Source organism: Numenius arquata, chromosome 4, assembly GCF_964106895.1.
Source record: "Numenius arquata chromosome 4, bNumArq3.hap1.1, whole genome shotgun sequence".
NCBI classification, from domain to species: Eukaryota; Metazoa; Chordata; class Aves; order Charadriiformes; family Scolopacidae; genus Numenius; species Numenius arquata.
In genome coordinates, this window is record NC_133579.1 from 70,603,051 (window position 1) to 70,620,844 (window position 17,794).

At 42.8% G+C, this 17,794-nt stretch overlaps 1 protein-coding gene across 1 annotated transcript in view; it reads right to left on the reverse strand.

Moving 5' to 3' along the window:
- The window catches only part of AMPH (amphiphysin), a 127,523-nt gene that overhangs the window by 16,889 nt on the left and 92,840 nt on the right, over positions 1-17,794 (reverse strand). Inside the window, exons 13-19 of the mRNA XM_074146254.1 lie at positions 12,729-12,836; positions 9,383-9,406; positions 7,720-7,743; positions 6,929-7,429; positions 5,024-5,056; positions 3,551-3,601; positions 488-595 (exon numbers count right to left, since the gene is read on the reverse strand). Of these exons, the coding sequence (XP_074002355.1) occupies positions 488-595; positions 3,551-3,601; positions 5,024-5,056; positions 6,929-7,429; positions 7,720-7,743; positions 9,383-9,406; positions 12,729-12,836 (849 nt within the window). The remainder of the gene's footprint in view (positions 1-487; positions 596-3,550; positions 3,602-5,023; positions 5,057-6,928; positions 7,430-7,719; positions 7,744-9,382; positions 9,407-12,728; positions 12,837-17,794) is intronic.

Genomic DNA, 17,794 nt, shown 5'->3' on the forward strand with positions numbered 1-17,794 from the left:
GTTCTCTCTTCAGCTCACGGTTGGCTTCTAATACCATGAGCCTTGTAGACATTACGTAAGTGTAGCTATTACAATCACTTTTTTCCAGTATTATCATGCTACAGCAAGGACCATACAAGATGTACGTTGGTTTAGTGCTTACAGCTCAGCTTGAAATGAAATGAGAAAACTGCTAATAAGGTCATTTAAAAATGGCATCAATTCTTTCCCCTTCTGAAGTTCATCTGGAATCAAACAACCTGTGAAACCGCAATCACTCAGCTGAACTTCAGTCTAAAATGTCAAACGTAAGAGGAATGACATTTTAGGGCTGAAAGGGGGACGCGTGCTGGAGAGGCATGCTGTGACACAGCCGGGCGCTGGGGAAACCAGCCATGGACGGATGGTGAGGATGGAAAGGATGGCTGAAATGCAGCAGGCACATTCACCATGATGACAGGTGGCTCGGATGAGGCCCGGGAGGCGGCATGGGGGACAGGTCACTCACCGCAGCCTGCTCTGCTGGCTCAGCAGGGACGGCCTCCTTTTCCACAACAGCAGCAGCAGGGGTTTCCTCGACCTTGGGTTCCCCAGGTGGAGCTTCTTCAGCCTCAGTCTTTTGTTTGATTGATTTTTAAGTAGACAGTGGAAAAATTGTTGAGGAGCACATGATAGTGGGGAGGGAAGAGGGCAATGGGAACTGTGCCTGGCACAGTGCTGCTTCAGGCTCAATCTTGCCAGGCTTTGCCGCTTGGCCTTACAGCATCTAAATGGCATTTTCATCCTCAACGTCCTATACGTAAACTGAGCCAGTCCCACACCCCTCCCTCGCAAGCATCAGCCTTCTGAGTTACAGAAAGGGGCAATGGAAGTAGGAGGAAGGCACTCAGTTTGCTCAGAAATGCTCCAGAAACCGATGGCAAGGCCAGGAGCTGAAACTGGCACTTGCATGTACCCACCCTGGGCTTCAAATACAAGTTTTTAAAAATTATCCCCTATTCCCTAGTTCCGTCTGTTCTCAGACAATGTAATCCCCTCTCCGGCGAAGGTAAGAAGCAATTTAGCAGAGACTCAAACATCTTTTATATGCCCAAGGGCAACCACTGACTGCTTGAATTCTGGCAGTGTGAAAATCATCCCTGGTTTCTTATTAAAATGCATTCCCTCTTGAGCTCTCAATCACCTTAAAGTCATCTATTTGTCAGCTCACTATTGAGATTTCCAACCTTTTAAATTCTGGCCTATGCTTGTTTTTTAGCAAGAGGATCTAGCAAATATCACCAGCCCTGCAACACGTTAATTCCTGTGGCAAAACACCTCACAGCAAAAGTGCCATCTCCAATGGAGACATCACTTTGCACATACACATGCATACAAGGGGAGAGCTGCAAGCTGTGCTCAGCAGATTCCATTTATAAAGATGGCTGACTCAACCACAAAAACTAACCCCAGTAGATTAATTTGCCATGAACAAATTGCTCAGCATAACACGAAGCTCAAAAGCTGCTTTGCAGTTGATAACAGGCAGCTGGCTAGGTCTCCTGTGATGAAGAGACAGCTTCCATGAAATTCTTAAAGATACCAAAATCTTCGCCTCCCTGGCGTTTTTCAGGAAAAAAAAAAAAAAAGAGCCTCTCACTTCTTTTCTCACGTATCCCTTAAACAGACTGATTTTTAATGAGGTACAGAGAAGTCTGCTTAAGCAAGACCTTCAGGATTTGGCACAGCATAAAGAAACATTCATTATATTATACCATGCTGTGCAGAAATCTCTCTGTGTAGTGTATTAATGCCAGCTCTAGGGAATTTCACAAAGAAGAAATTGGACTGAAATGAGAAACACAAAGCAGATTTATCCCAGGTAAGATGACTAATGAGGTTCCTGAGGTTTAATACTGGAAGAAACTTTCAGCCTTAAAATCACAGCTAACATGAAATAATGCAGACTGTATTGATGTGCTTCAAGTCACTTGCAGACAAGCAGTCTTCAGACTAGTTACCACATTTCAGCTACAAGTAAAAATACTCGCAACCATATTCCGTAACCTCTCTGAACACCACCAGAGGCACTATATAAAAGCCACACTAAATAATACTCAGTATTATTTTGCTGATAACACCAAGCTCAGTGGCGTGGTCGACACGCTGGAGGGAAGGCATGCCAGCCAGAGGGACCTGGACAGGCTGGAGAGATGGGCTTGTGCAAACCTCATGAAGTTCAACCAAGCCAAGTGCAGGGTCCTGCACCTGGGACATGGCAATCCCAGGCACAAATACAGTTTGGGCAGAGAATGGCTGGAGAGCAGCCCTGAGGAGAAGGACTTGGGAGTACTCGTGGATGAGAAGCTCAACATGAGCCGGCAACATGCACTGGCAGCCCAGAAAGCCAACCGCATCCTGGGCTGCATCAAAAGAAGTGCGGACAGCAGGTCACGGGAGGCGATTCTACCCCTCTGATCTGCACTCATGAGACCCCACCTGGAATACTGTGTCCAGATCTGGAGTCCTCAACATAGAAAGGACATGGACCTGTTGGAACGGGTCCAGCGGAGGGTCACAAAGATGATCAGAGGGATGGAGCAACTCTCCTATGAGGACAGGCTGAGAGAGCTGGGGTTGTTCAGCCTGGAGAAGAGAAGGCTCTGGGGAGACCTTATAGCAGCCCTCCAATATCTGAAGGGAGCGTACAGGAGAGCTGGTGAGGGACTCTTTGTCAGGAAGTGTAGTGATAGGACGAGGTGTAACAGTTTTAAATTGGAAGAGGGGAGATTTAGATGAGATACTAGAAAGAAATTCTTTCCTGTGAGGGAGGTGAGGCACTGGAACAGGTTGCCCAGGGAAGTTGTGGATGCCCCATCCCTGGAAGTGTTCAAGGCCAGGCTGGATGGGGCTTTGAGCAACCTGGTCTGCTGGGAGGTGTCCCTGCCCATGGCAGGGGGGTTGGAACTTGATGATCTTTAAGGTCCCTTCCAACTCTAACCATTCTATGATTACTTTGCTGCTGTTAAGTAGCTATAGCACTCACTCAGCAACGCCACTATTCCACATCCTTACTCCAGGCTAACCAAAGACTTCTCTGTAAAAGAAACTAAGAAACTGCCCAGGTATGATCACTTTGGAAAAGATTCTCCACCCCTTCGAAGCAGACTGTGCCCACTACTAATATGTGGAGAGTGGATAAAACTAGAGAGAGAAAAAACTTGGAGATATTTAAACTGCCATGATGTGCTATCACCTGCTTGCTGTACCCTGAACCATAGTACTCATTCTTGTCACTTCGTAACTGCAATAAATAAACTGTTTGACTATACCTTTGAAAAGTAAACATATTGTAGAAAGTCCTAGTTTTCTTCTCTTTTTCTCTGCACTATTTTTGTGAAAGACTGTTGCAGTGAGTAAGCATTTCCAACTACAACGACACCACCCACCAGCTCTTCCAGGTTAAGGTTTTGTGAGTTCGAGGTTAGAAAACACAAAAAAAAAAAGGAGCACATATCTTTATACAAAGATAAAAAAAAAAGGTGCCATTCTTTACGGGGCATTTAAAAAGGAAGTAAAAGCCACCACTTACCAAAGGCTCTGTCACATTCTCATTTGATGGCACTGTAAATGCAGAGGTATCCTAGATATAGAAATGAAAAGCAATGAGGTAAAAATATTTGAGACGGGCTGTTTAGTGGTGTCTATCAAAGACCTGGGTTTTTTTATGCCTTATTCAGGTGAAGTCAAAAGTAACTTCACATAGAATAACACGGCAAGCATCATCTAAATAGGTATTAATAATAATTATTAGTAAAGCAGCATTAATAACTAAAAAGACTCCTTTTTCAAATATATATTCTATGCTTCCAAACTGTGCTATGTTACTAAAGGCAGTGAAAACCCCTTCATTAAATACATGTGAATTGCAAAGACTTTGTTTCAGGCACGATGCACTTCCAAGTTGTGAAACTCAGAATCCTTTTTGCAGACTACACACGCCTGTGCCTGGGGAGTACACTAGCTCTAAGTTACTTTCACATCCCCTTGATCCTGGGATTTTATTTGAATAGTAGCTCTCGTAATTATGGATACCAAATTTTACCTGCATTAAGAAGGTACAAAAGTGGAGAACAGGTTTTCCAGTACCTTAGTCTTCAGAAACAATTAGTTTGCAAAATATTGATGGGCCAAATCCTTTTTCTACTGCAGTAGGGGCATCAGATTTTATTTCCTTGGGGTAAACATTTTGCCTTAATGATTAGGGGCGACAGCCCTGTGCTTTGCCCCTTCCTTCTGGATCCATTACTAATTTAAAAGAGCTGGAGCAAAATGAATAAGCACCGAAAGAGTCATTTTCAGCCTTGCATAAACTCAGCTTTTGTGTATGCTTTTTGAAAATGGTGCACAGGGTGTGCTGTGGATGAGCCAGTCTCTAGAAGGATGTTGGAATTTAATGAGGCCCCAGATTATCCACCTTAAACTTGGGATGATGGCACAGCCTTGGAATCTGAAAGCATAAATGTGTTATCTTCATGCGCTGCGTCTCTCTAACGCCTAACACAGAGTCTCACTATCAGCATAGCAGTAAAAAAATACTTAATGTTTAACTTTCAGATTAAAATCTCTCTTAGATGAAAATAAAGATGCAGAAACAAATACAACTCACTTTATATACACACAAAGTCACTGAAAGTATGAAGAAACCATGCTTAACACGATTTGGGGATTGTGAGAAAAATCCACAAAGAGCACAATAAGAAAGCTAAAACAGTCCTTTTATGAGGAAAAAAAAAAATAATAAAAAATCAGTCCTGCTAAGACAGTCAGATTGATGCTATTAAATTCAGTCAAGCCAAGAGCACCAAGAGTATTAGCACCATGCTAGTAACATTTAGGAATAATTTCAGAGAACAGACAAGGTTTGGATTTGAGTCAGTATGACATTGTTGTGAAGCTCATCTGTAGAACAGATTTCCTGAAATTGGACAGCCAGTCCTAATCCCTTCCCAACAGCCCAGAAAAAAAAACCCCATAAAAATCTCAAAACATGTTTATTTCTTACCTGTGCAAATCCATTAAACGCTGTGCTGGATGCCTAAGTAGAAGTGAAGATCAGAAAAAATTATCATTTGTTTACTAAATCAGGACATGAGTCAAAACATTTTTATTTGAAAAATAAAAATAGGCCAGACATTTAAAAAAAAAAAAAAAAAAGAAAAAAATAATAAAATGAAAGGTAAGGCAGCAAGATATCTGACGACAGTGCTATTGACAAGAGGTGTCACAGGCTCAAAGAAAACACCAAAACCAAAAAGCAAAGTAACTTAAGCATTTTTTAATAAAATAAAATTAAAAAAAAAAAAAAATAGACTAGGTGCATTTGAAGTTATACATATAAAACACAAAACCTGTGAGACACAATGTGCCTTCACAGTTCAAAGCTTCATTCACTGTTTTGAAATGCATTTTTGTCAGCCTGCTTCGTGACATGGCTGAAGGGGACCACACTATGAGCAGTTGCATGGCAATTTTTCAAAAAAAAAAATAAAAAAAAAATAAAAAAAATAGCACGGGCTTAGGAGTGGGAAACACACAAATGGATTATTTTTAAATGACAAGGTTATGCATGGCCTAAGGAACTCTTTGTCTAGACTACGCTACACACTGGGGTAGGTACCTCTTCTTTATCAGCCTCAATTTCCTGGTACAACAATCCATATCTCCGGTTAGCAATTTCATCTTCAGATAAATCTGAGTTGTTGGTCTCATTGTCTTTAGGACTAGTTGAACTCTCGGTGCTAGCATTTCTGGAATTTCCCATTTGAAACAGAGCCAAGGGCCTAGCTATCTCCTTGCTCGGTCCAGGATTGCTAACGCCCGCCTGCTCCCCAGGCAAGCCTTGTTTTACTGGTGCCTCCTGACTTTTATTGCTTGTGCTTGCACCTACTTCTCCCCAGCTGCTATCAGCCCCTCCTAGGTCTTGCGTGGACCATTTATCACTAAAGCCTAACCAAACATTTTCCATGTTACCTTCCTCTGAGTCTTGCTGCTTGGGGAAAAAGGGCCAATTATCCAGTCCATTGGCTTGGCCATCTGACAGATTAGAAAACCCCCAGGAATCACTAGTAACTGTTGGATCCCAGTTTGCCAGCCAGGGGTCTGTTTCCAAGGCTTCAGGAACATTACTGCTACTAGGATGCTCTTCAGCAACTGATGCTGCCTCCCTACCTGTCACTTGGTCTTCTGCATGATCTAGGCAAGGACTACCACAGCTTGTGCTAGCCGCCTCAGCTGTCTCGGGCAGCAATGCCCACCCTTTTTCAGCAGCAGCTTGACCTTCAGCAGCAGCAGCACTACCATTTGGGAGGCGGCTGATGCCACTGTCTTCGGTTCCTTTACCAGACTCTTCTGCGCTGAATAATTCAGAATCACACAGAACATTTCCAGTATTCGTAGGGTCCTTTTCTGTGTGGTCAGTTACCTCTAGGTCAATATGTGCCGTCATGTTTATACGCTCCATAGATGTACTCTCATCAGTACTGTCAGTTTGGTCTAAGCCATCCTCAAATGTCCTTTCATGGTCCTTATCCCAGACACCAAAGGCTCTCTCGGGTTCAGTGCCAGTGTCTTCTACAGTTTTATCGCTATCCACTACTATTTTGTCCCCACCTTCCAGCCCTGTGCTCAACAACCGTATTTCTCCATCTGCCTCCTCAATGACATTGACCCCTTTGAATTCTTCTTCCCTAGGGTTTTCTTGCTTAGCACCACTAGCTCTCCCAGCATCCCCATCATTATCTTCCAACTCATATACGTTTTCTACCTCTGTGCTGACCAAAATTTCCAGATCTGAATTTGCTAAACCCTTTTGAAGCTCTGCCTCACTGTTTCCTTTGGTTTCGCAACCTTGCTCTTCCAGTTCCTCTGTACCTTCTACCTCCTTGTAGTTAACAGCTCTGGTCTCTACCTTTTTACTTGGCTCGACACCTGCCCACTCTTCATCCTCCCGCTCTTCCTCTGCCTTTTGCACATCACATGGGAGAGGTTCATCCAACAAGCTATCAGTTGCCAGGACGGGTGTCTCAAAACTGGTTATGTTCTCTAAAGGCTCATTGGTCACCACATCTTCCCATGGGACATTTTTGGCATCCAACTGGTCCTCCAGTGCAGTCCTCTGGTTTTCGTTTACAGAAGCTGACCCTGGTGCAGCATCCTCCCGCTCACCTACAGCAGGCCAAACACTAGCAGGCAGAGTACCCGTGGATTCGCTTGAGGTTTGCTCTGCCCCAGGGAAAAGCAAAGAACCGCCTGCAGTGATTTCCTGGCTGACACTGGGTGTGCTAACATCTAGGCCCCAGTTGAGTGAACCTAGGTCAGTTTGAGATCTGTTAATATCTTCTGATGGCCCACTGTTTGGGGTTTCCTCCATGACCAGGTTACAGAGGGAAAGACTTTTTGAAGAATCAGGCTTTAAGCAGACAGAAAAGCAAAGAAAAAACACAAGATGAAAAAGATAAAGGCGGACTTGATGAGAAAACACAAAATTTATATTTTACTAGAGCAATTTTAATTTAAAGAATGAAAGTGACTAAATTAAGCTGTTTAAGGAAAAGCTATGTGGTTTGCAACATTTGGAAGCAATAGATTGCAATGTAAAAGAGCAGCACTGATAGACAAACCCAGAAAACTACGTATTACGCCACACCAATTAAAGCACATCTCTGGAGTGGTTGCAATGTCGGAGGGAGGTTTGCTTACCGGCTGCACCAATTCACTGCTTGTCTGTATAGAAGAAAATCATACATTAAAACCACAGAAAATAAGACCATGATGTACTTTGTTACAGCAGTAGTTCATTAATCAGCAGTTCTCTAATCAGCAGCAGTTACCAAATTGGTGTTGATAAGGAGCAGTGGGTCCTCTCCTGCCCGTCCACAGAAGACTAATCCCAGGCCCCTGAATTTAACCCAAGCTTCCAGCCTCTGCATTACATTATAAAAGAAATTCTATAGCATGTTGAATATTTATCACATCTTGCTTTCCTGTGGGAACCACTGACATTTTTATCACAGGAACCCTATTACATCTCAATTGAAAGCAGGGGAGTTGCTCTGGGAGAGAGTGGCCAAGGAAGAAAACAACGCAAGTGGCAGCGGGACTTACTTGTATTTACACTAAGGCATCACTGCATCCCTCAGGCAGTGCAGAGGGCCCTGAGAGTGCAGCTCTGAACCTCCACCACCCCGTGCTATGCAGAGACATCGACATCAACAGAGAGTAAAGCATCGAGTCACAAAGCCTGCTGCCTACACTGCCACTTTGAACGGATACAAATGCTGCAAGGAAGAACAACAACTACTCTGCGCTCAACTTATTAAGAGAAACTCAGTAAAAGGTTGAGTATCCCTAATTTCAAACATTTAGCTGTGAAGCTCATTACTTACTCTATTTTTTTTTTAAACTAGAGCAAAGAGGAAACTAATTATAATACAAAATACATATATAATATTAGCAAGCTATAACTGAAACCATGTGAAAGGGAGACATTGATAAACTATACGTTTAGAACAACAAACTCAAAACATTCCTGGGTTATTTTAGCTGGTCTGGAGATTGGCAGCTTTGAAATTTTGGCTGGCCTACAAACGTGATTTTTTTCAGGTGTCATTTAACCTTTCCCAATAGAAAGAGACAACCATTTAATATACATCACATATGCCATGTGCTCACATAACAGTGCTGCAAATTTGAATGCATGAGAAGCATTCAGTTTCCTGTGCTAGCTGAAGTCACAAAAGGTCAAAACTGTGTGCACCAGGCTCCACATCAAGTCAACCCAGTTACCTCCATGATATAAAGTCAAAAGAAAGCTCACAAAAATTAGTTGTTTTCTTCCTGTAGATCATTGTATCTGATTTGGCACCAGGAGGAAGGATTCATGCCTTCTCCTAAAAGAACAGCTACTTTCGTGAATAACTCCAGTTCACTGTACGTCCACAAAGACAAGTTAAACTCTCTCTTCACTTCTGAATTTTGAGAAAATGGTTGTCCATTGGGCTAAAGTCCTGAGGAACTACATGTTCAGATAATTGAAACAGGTGACTGGCATCCATTCCTACTCTCTAATAGCTATAATTCAGGCATGAGAATAAAAGCAACACACAGCTATAATGATTGTGAATCTTATTAGCATAGATTTCTGACATCTCTTTGGCTTTGTAGGCCAAGCAACCCGGATTATTTTTTGTTGTTGTTGGTTTTAAAAGATCCCCAGTGGCTTCATACACTCAAAAGTGTTTGTCACAGTCTCTAAATCATTTAACTTGGCTTTTGGTAATAGCATTGTAAATCTGAGTTTAGGGTGTTACAAAAACAGAGGTACAGAAATATCCCAATTCACAATGATAAATGCCAGGCTTACCGTCCATAGATCCCATGGCAATGTCTGAAAAAAAAGAAGTGGAAAAAAGAGGGTTTTATAAAAATACTCTTCATATACTATATGTTCAACACGCTACATAACTGTGTGCATTAACTAACAAGAGAAAATTTATTTTTATGCATATTTCTAATACATATATATTTTATATATTAGCATGTGTGTGGGTACACAGCTGCATAATATGCTTTTTCCTTAAATAGGATGGGCAGTATGTGATGGATTGTGGTATCTCCCACTTCAAAGCAGTTGTTGCTTTCCAGCAAACTCACACCACCACGTGCTGGAGTAACAGCCAGATTCTGAGCTGGTGACTGAATGACTTCTAACGGGTACAGGAGTCTCCGCAAGGTGTAAGTTTTAAAGAGTTTATATAGCTCAGGTTTTTTAGCTAGTTAAAAAGTGCTCCAGCTATTCACTGAGAACAAGTGGGTTTTCTCATAACTCTGACACCAGGAAGGAAAATGGTGTGCTTTTGGGGAAAGAAAACAAGAAAGTTGACCAATGTTTTCATTTTCTTGTCCCGTCTGTTAAGTAGTAAATGTTAGTGACCTCTCAGCAGAAAAGCTGAATGGACAGATGAAAGTAAAGGAGCAGACTTCCTGCCAAATATTAATAGCCCACCACATGGGAAGGAACTCTGCTGGTTGGTCCCAAAAGCTTCTGTAGATGCTTTAAAACATATCTACTATATTCACACTTAGCTTAAAGTCCATGAAAAACAAAAATAAGGATGCTCAAAAACTAAAATGTAAAACTGTTCCTGAAATATTTGCAAATGTTAAATGTGACATCTAATATTGGCCTGCGAGAAAGGATTGCTGCATTTAGCTTCTTTTCCTACCTGCTTTGTATTTTGTAAGGACAGAATGGCTCTCTAAACAACTTCTGCGCTCGTGAACAAAAGACACAGTAATAACTCACTGCTCAGGTTTACAGCAAATTAACATCAACAGCCATTTCTCAATCAGTTTAATTTGGTGTAAGTCCAGGTACATGCTTCTTCTGTGGATGTAATTCACAAGTGTACCTGTTTACACTCCTGTAACATTATTAGTGGAACACTCAAGCTTTAAGGAAAAATGATAGATCTGCTATCATAGTGCTAACTGGTACAAACTCTGGATGTCCTACTGACTTCCATGGAAGGAGAGATTGTTTGTTTTTCATTTTTTTCATTTTCCTTTCATCACTCATGAGACTTCGAGCAGGACGGGGAAGGAACAAACTGAGGGAAAAGTTAGACAGACCACAGCTAGCAAATGGAGGCGAGGGCCAGGCACGTTTAAGAAGATCACTTCTGAAGAAGCCACAGCAACAGGAAAGCAAGTGCGGAAGGGCAGACCAGGGCTCACTCACTGTAGTCTGATTACCCTGGTAGAGCAGTGGAGGGAGGTAATTAATGAAATGATCAATAGGGAAGTCATGCCAGGCCTCCCGACGCATCATGGCACAGATGACTACTCCTGTCTTCACGTCACTACTTCAGCAGTTTGCTGAGGGGAAAATATCCATGACTGAGGCAAAAACTATACATGTATAGAAACACCACTTAAGGTTCCCTTCTTAACCTCCCTGCAAGGTAGCACAGGGCTCTCCACAGACTGCAACTACAGGTTGCATTCTGTCTATGCTGCCATAGCAATGACCCTGCCACATCCAGAGAGACCGAGAGCCAGACCGCAGGGCTGTCTTCCCTTCTTCTAAAAACGTGGTGCTCTGACTCATCCACATGCTCTTGTGGACGTGGACCATCCTTTCTCATATATGTGTGTTGGGAGGAAAGGTGGAAGGAGAGGAGAGACTGAAGGTGCTCAGTGAATGCTTCCTATGCACCTAGATGAAAACCTATAATGTGTTTTTCTACACAGAATTATATTCTCTATTTCATGGTACAGTTGCATCTAAAACAAACTCTTTTTCACAAAACTAATAAACTCTTCTACAATCTGTACAATAAGGTCTCAGGACAAACGTGCTCTGACACAAAAGTTAAATGTCTTTGGTTTAACGATCCCACTGCTCTAATCAGCATTATTACAAGACAAGCTGAAAGGTAGAGTTAGCAAAGTCACAGGCTAGAGTTTTCTGTCACTGCTGAATGCCAAGAAATTTCCTTCCCCTTTCCCTTCCTTTTCCCTGTCTGGAGGGAGCAAGAAAAATAACAAGTGAGATAGATACACAAAGCCTCTGCTATAACTAAAACAATTCTCCTAGCAAACCACAATTTGAAAGAAATTTCAGCTAACGTTCAGAGTGCTGACAATACACTGTTTTCCGACAGTGCATAACCCATAAGAGATCACTACAGATCTCATTACATAACTAGGACTGCACACCAAATAAGAAATTAATTAACCGAGGAATACATCAGCAGAGAACCAGGACTATCTCAGCCTTAAAGCTTCTTGCCTTCTCACTACTTTCCCAGTGCTGCATTCCTGTACAGCTGATTAGCCCTCATGTCTCACTGTACAAGCCAGGCTAGCTACAGCCACAGGGGTAACGGATTTTGCTAACAATGTGTTAATTTTGTTTCATTCTCTGTGTACAACATGGAGTTACAGCTCTGCTGGCCAGGAGAACCTCCCTACTGTACTATTAGCCCTGCGGGTACTGAGGGCAAGTTCTGGATCTTAAAATAGCAGGTCCCCTAGGGTAAGCCAATGAAAATCAGCAACTTGATATAGAAGCCTTTTTTTTTTTCCTTTTCCTTTTTTTTCATTTTTTCATATTGCTGCAAGAAACTATCATGAAAAATATTACCACAGAATGCAAAATTTCTTTAACAAAACATCCTGCAAGAAAACATCCTATTCCATCGTCTCATTTTCCTTGAGGTTAGGTCTAAAATAGATTTATAAAAGCAAAATCACTCAGATCATATCCACTGCTTGGTACAGAAGCAATCGCATGCTGACTCCACGAGACCGAGGTCCCCTGAGGCATCTTTTCAGACATAAAGAGTCAAAGCCAGGTCAGAAAAATTGTCAGAAAAACAGACACTGGAGAATTATAATGTTGGCACTAAGAGTTATTCTAAAGATGGAAAATAACAGTGTGTCGAAGTCAAGGGCAAGGTACCAGCAACCATTCCCATTGGCAGATATCTCATTTTACCACCTGACACTTTCCTCTCCTTCTGGTACATCATCAAGTACAGGGTTACTGAAGGGGAAAGAGAGATGGCTGACTAGAGCTGCTCAGGAGGATCGAGTTTTTCCAGACACTGCAGATATACTGCTCATTAGTACACAAGACAAACCTTTGCTATGAAACACAGCACATTGCATCCATACGCTTTGCCCACCTCAAGGCAGAGAGATACCTGAGACATGGGTGAATGAGTAACTCCTGTTGATACAGCTTCTGGCTTGAAAGGGTCGAAGTCCAAATCTAGCAAAGATTCCTCTTTCTTAGCTTCAGGAACTTCATTCTGTTAGAAGAGAAACACAACTCTTGAAAAACTCATCTCTCAACACCTGCTCCAGGCGGCAAAATATTAAGAGGTACAAGAAAAAAATAATATTATATCACAGACTTTCTAGCTGTGGTGCAATCCAGGAGGGGAGGAAGCTCTGAAGACTTTCCTGAGCTTTACTGTAACTTTTAATTTTATTTTTATGAACTTCACTCTTATGATGCCTTTGTTTTCTCTGTAGTGCAGCTTTGCCTTTTCAGGGAAGGCCCTTTTAAAGTGCTTTGAAACAGACACCAAAATTAAAAACTACATAAATGGCACCCAATGTCCATACATTCTAGTAAATGAATCTCTCCCCAAACACAAACATTAGTAAAAAGCCAATAGAGAAGCACATAAATGCATTTGAATTAAATTTCAATTCTGAACATGAATACCAATTTACATTAAATGTTGCCCTTAGCTCTAAACTTCAGGAAATATCTTACATAACACTAACTAAATCTTGCTACACTGATCTGCTCTTACAAAACTGGATTACATGGTAGAGCCTTTTTTTGTTTGTAATTAATGAATTAGCCAAGGTCTCTGAGGTCACTATAAATATATGGCAATCCCAAGCACAAATACAGGCTGGGCAGAGAACGGACTGAGAGCAGCCCTGAGGAGAAGGACTTGAGGGTGTTGGTTGACGAGAAACTCAACACGAGCCAGCAATGTGCACTGAGCCCAGAAAGCCAACTGCATCCTGGGCTGCATCAAAAGAAGTGTGGCCAGCAGCTCATGGGAGGTGATTCTGCCCCCCTACTCCACCCTGGTGAGACCCCACCTGCAGTACCGAGTCAAGCTTTGGAGTCCTTAGCACAGGAAGGATATGGATCTGTTGGAAGGGGTCCAAAGGAGCGCAATGAAGATGATCAGAGGGCTGGAGCACCTCTCCTATGAAGACAGGCTGAGGGAGCTGGGGTTGTTCAGCCTGGAGAAGAGAAGGCTCTGGGGAGACCTTATAGCAGCCTTCCAGTATCTGAAGGGGGCCTACAGGAGAGATGGGGAGGGACTCTTTGTCAGGAAGTGTAGTGATAAGACGAGGTGTAACAGTTTTAAATTGGAAGAGGGGAGATTTAGATGAGATACTAGAAAGAAATTCTTTCCTGTGAGGGTGGTGAGGCACTGGAACAGGTTGCCCAGAGAAGCTGTGGACGCCCCATCCCTGGAGGTGTTCAAGGCCAGGCTGGATGGGGTTTTGAGCAACCTGGTCTGGTGGGAGGTGTCCCTGCCCACGGCAGGGGGTTGGAACTCAATGATCTTTAAGGTCCCCTCCAACCTAAACCATTCTATGATTCTATGATATATATTGCTTCAATGGGCCAAAGGTCTTTCCCACTGTAAAGTAACACTAACAAATAATTAGCATGCTTCAACATAAAATTATTATTAGTGTGAAACTGTAGCTAAGATTTAATTATAACTAATGATAAATATTCTAGGCAAGCATCTTGGGTTTGGAAACAAGGCTAGTACTGCCTACTGCTAGCTGTTCAGTGTTTATTAAATAAGGAGAGAAGCTTTTGATGTACAGAGTATGTAGGTAGTAAAGTATTCATTAGAATACTATTTTGAAAAGTGTTAAGATTGGAAACGGTACCATGGGAAATTATTTGTACACATACATTCATATATAATCTTATGTAAGAACCATAAGACAGGGTCAGACCACATAGTCCAATCTCCTGTTCCTGACTGTGACCAAAGTGTAAGCTAGGGGAAGGCTACAACAACAGAGCAGTCATAAGAACAGCAAAAATAGGAGATAATAATAATGATGATGATGATAATAGTAAAATAAACAAAGCCTTTCTATTATTAAAACATTTAAGAGTGTAAACTTTCCAAATTGGTGTTACTACTGGTAAAGAGATGTTCAAATGTAGGTAATTAATGGCTTCCATATATAATCATAGAATAGTTCGGGTTGGAAGGGATCTTAAAGACCATCTAGTTCCAATCCCCTGCCACGGGCAGGGACACCTTCCACTAGTCCAGGTTGCTCAAAGCCCCATCCAGCCTGGCCTTGAACACCTCCAGGGATGGGGCTTCTGTATGTCATAAGACATCCGAGCTCTCTGTGTTACCTGAGAACGTGGCCAAAATAGCTCCTCAGCTCCCATGCTAGGAATGACAGAGTGAACTGGAAGTCTTCATTCTGGATGAGGAGTGCTAGGGGAGATGTGAGTGGGGTCTACACCAGCATGAGAGGCACAGGGGTTTGGCTGCTCCGTGTGGCACAGAGTTCAGCTGTGGACCTCCTTGCCATCGGGTAGTGTGAATGTGAAAAATTTACGCGTGCTGAAAGACTGAACAAATTTGTGGCAAAGTAGTCTGTTGAGGGTTACTAAACAGGTAGAAATCATGTTGAGGAAGCCCCTGAGCTGCAAATGGCTAGGAGGCTGGGAGACTATAGGAGAAGGGGGTGTAAGAAGTACCAACATTGCTTGCGTTGTTTTATATTCCTCCCTTGGTCTCTGCTTTTGGTCACCGGTGATGACACATAACTGGTCTGAAGCCTTTGTTATGGTCTTACACTTTAAAAAGTCAAAACCAAACCAGCCCTTCCCACCAGTAACCAGCATTACATTCATTCCATCACACCTTTCATCTCATGTATTTAGATTTCATCACATATGCCCTTGAGGCACTAAGAACTCATATGGCCATGCAGCTTGATGGAACAACACAGCATTAGCTAGCATATAACCAGAAGTGAATGGAGATGGAAAAGTTAATGATCTTTCAGTGGGGTTTGAGGATGAAGTTGTTATTTATGAGGACTGAATCAAATGAAGAGGAGCCTCACTTCGTCCATGTGCGATGACAGCTAAAGTGTCTGTAGTGACAGTGATCACTGACTGCAAAAATTACCATTAGCTGTTACCCTCCCCTCAGACCAAAACGAAGAGAACACTTGTCGGCACCAAATAAAGGCCCAAATAAACAAAGGCCCAAATAAACATAACGAGTAACTGAGATATCCTGTGAGATGGAGATTTAGGAGAAACAGTAACCTCAGGAAATCCCTCAGTAAGGGACAAAGCTGAGACAGGTAGGCCTGCCAATCATCCTGAGTTAATTCCACCATAGTACGACAAAGCATGAATAAATGCCATATTTGAAAGAGGTGGCTGTGGTAGAAGAAAGGCTGTACCTCTGAGAGGACACGTACGCACAAGGGATGTAAGAGGCACAAGAAACCTGCAAGGACAACCAGAACTGCCACCCCCTCTCTGCACACAGTCTGTACAAGCCTCCAAAGAGCCATAGCAGAGATGGGCTGTTCACTTCAGAGCTGTCAGACACACTCAGACACATTAAGCACCCGGAGGGGGCAGATTATAAAGGCCTACAATGTCCAAGCTAGTAACTGGACACTAGGGAGCAATGTGATGTCAAGGAAACAAGAAGTAGAGCAAGAAACACTCGTTTTTAAACGATCCTTTCATCCAGTCATCTGGATACCACATCTTCTCGCCTCTTTCTTTTACTTAGCAGTAATCAAATCCCTTCTTGACAATGAATAAACTGGAAGCGTGAGCTGCTTTGTTGAATCGGGGCCAAAACATTCAACAGCAACAAGCAGAACTGTCTTTCAGCATCTTGCACAGCACCGAATGCATCAGTACTGCTTGGTAAAGACAGACAAACAACAACAATTACAGGTTTTTTGGTGTTCGAGAGGAGAGAAGTGTTTGGCCTGTTTGTAATCCTCTTCAAGACATGGGATTAAAGCATCAAAGCTCCATTCATCAGCCTGTTGGTTTTGTGCCTCTGCGTGAAGACAGTGCCAGGGACACCAGTGGTGGTCCTCTGGGAAGTCCTACACCATGTAGGTTGCTCAGCCTGGAGAAGAGAAGGCCCTGGGGAGACCTCGTATAGGCCTGCCAGTACCTGAAGGGGCATACAGGAGAGATGGGGAGGGACTCTTTGTCAGGGAGTGTAGCGATAGGACGAGGGGTAGTGGTTTTAAACTGAAAGAGGGAAGATTTAGATTAGATACCAGGAAGAAATCCTTTACTGTGAGGGTGGTGAGACACTGGAACAGGTTGCCCAGAGAAGCTGTGGAAGCCCCATCCCTGGAGGTGTTCAAGGCCAGGCTGGATGGGGCTTTGAGCAACATGGTCTGGTGGGAGGTGACCCTGTCCATGGCAGGGGGGTTGGAACTCCATGATATTTAAGGTCCCTTCCAACCCGACCATTCCATGATTCTATGATTAGAGGGCTCTGCAGGCTCTATAGCTTCCTCCATACTGCCCAAACAAGGGCTCTGGGAGTGCAGGAGACACTGTAAACACCAAAAGGAATAAGTCCTTTTTTCCTGTGTATTTCATGCAATATATTTTCAATAACTGGTTCTCTTATAGAAGGGTATAAAACCTACACATCATTCTATTTGGTTATTCCTGTACATACTCAGGTATCTCAGATACAGTAAGGATGCTTTAATCATGGGGATGGGTTTTGTGGAGGGAGAAGTGCAGATGATTCATGAGAAGGTATCCAGGGAACAGCTTAGGTCATTCCCAGGGCATTAACTGCAGAGGAGAGAGGGACATAAATAACTCACTGAAAGGAAATCAATTTTTCCTTGAGAGACAAGGGAAAGATTTCATTCTCAGGAGCACGCTCCACCTCTATTATGCCATTCCATTTTTATACCAATCTCTTGTTGAGGATGTAAAGATTCTGGAAATGTGACTTACACTCATTTAAAGTCCCATTGCAGTATCAGCTCTTAATGGAAAAGCAAACCGGTTCCATTTCCGCTACCCTGGCTAGCCTGACAGGTGAGGGCAAGGTGAATACAGCATTTAAAGCAGGGGGACACATCTAGCACATGTTACACCGACTCTTACCACTGATGTGAAGGCTCACGTTGCCAGAGTGATAACTCCCATGAAGTCAGGGTACAATGATGCAAC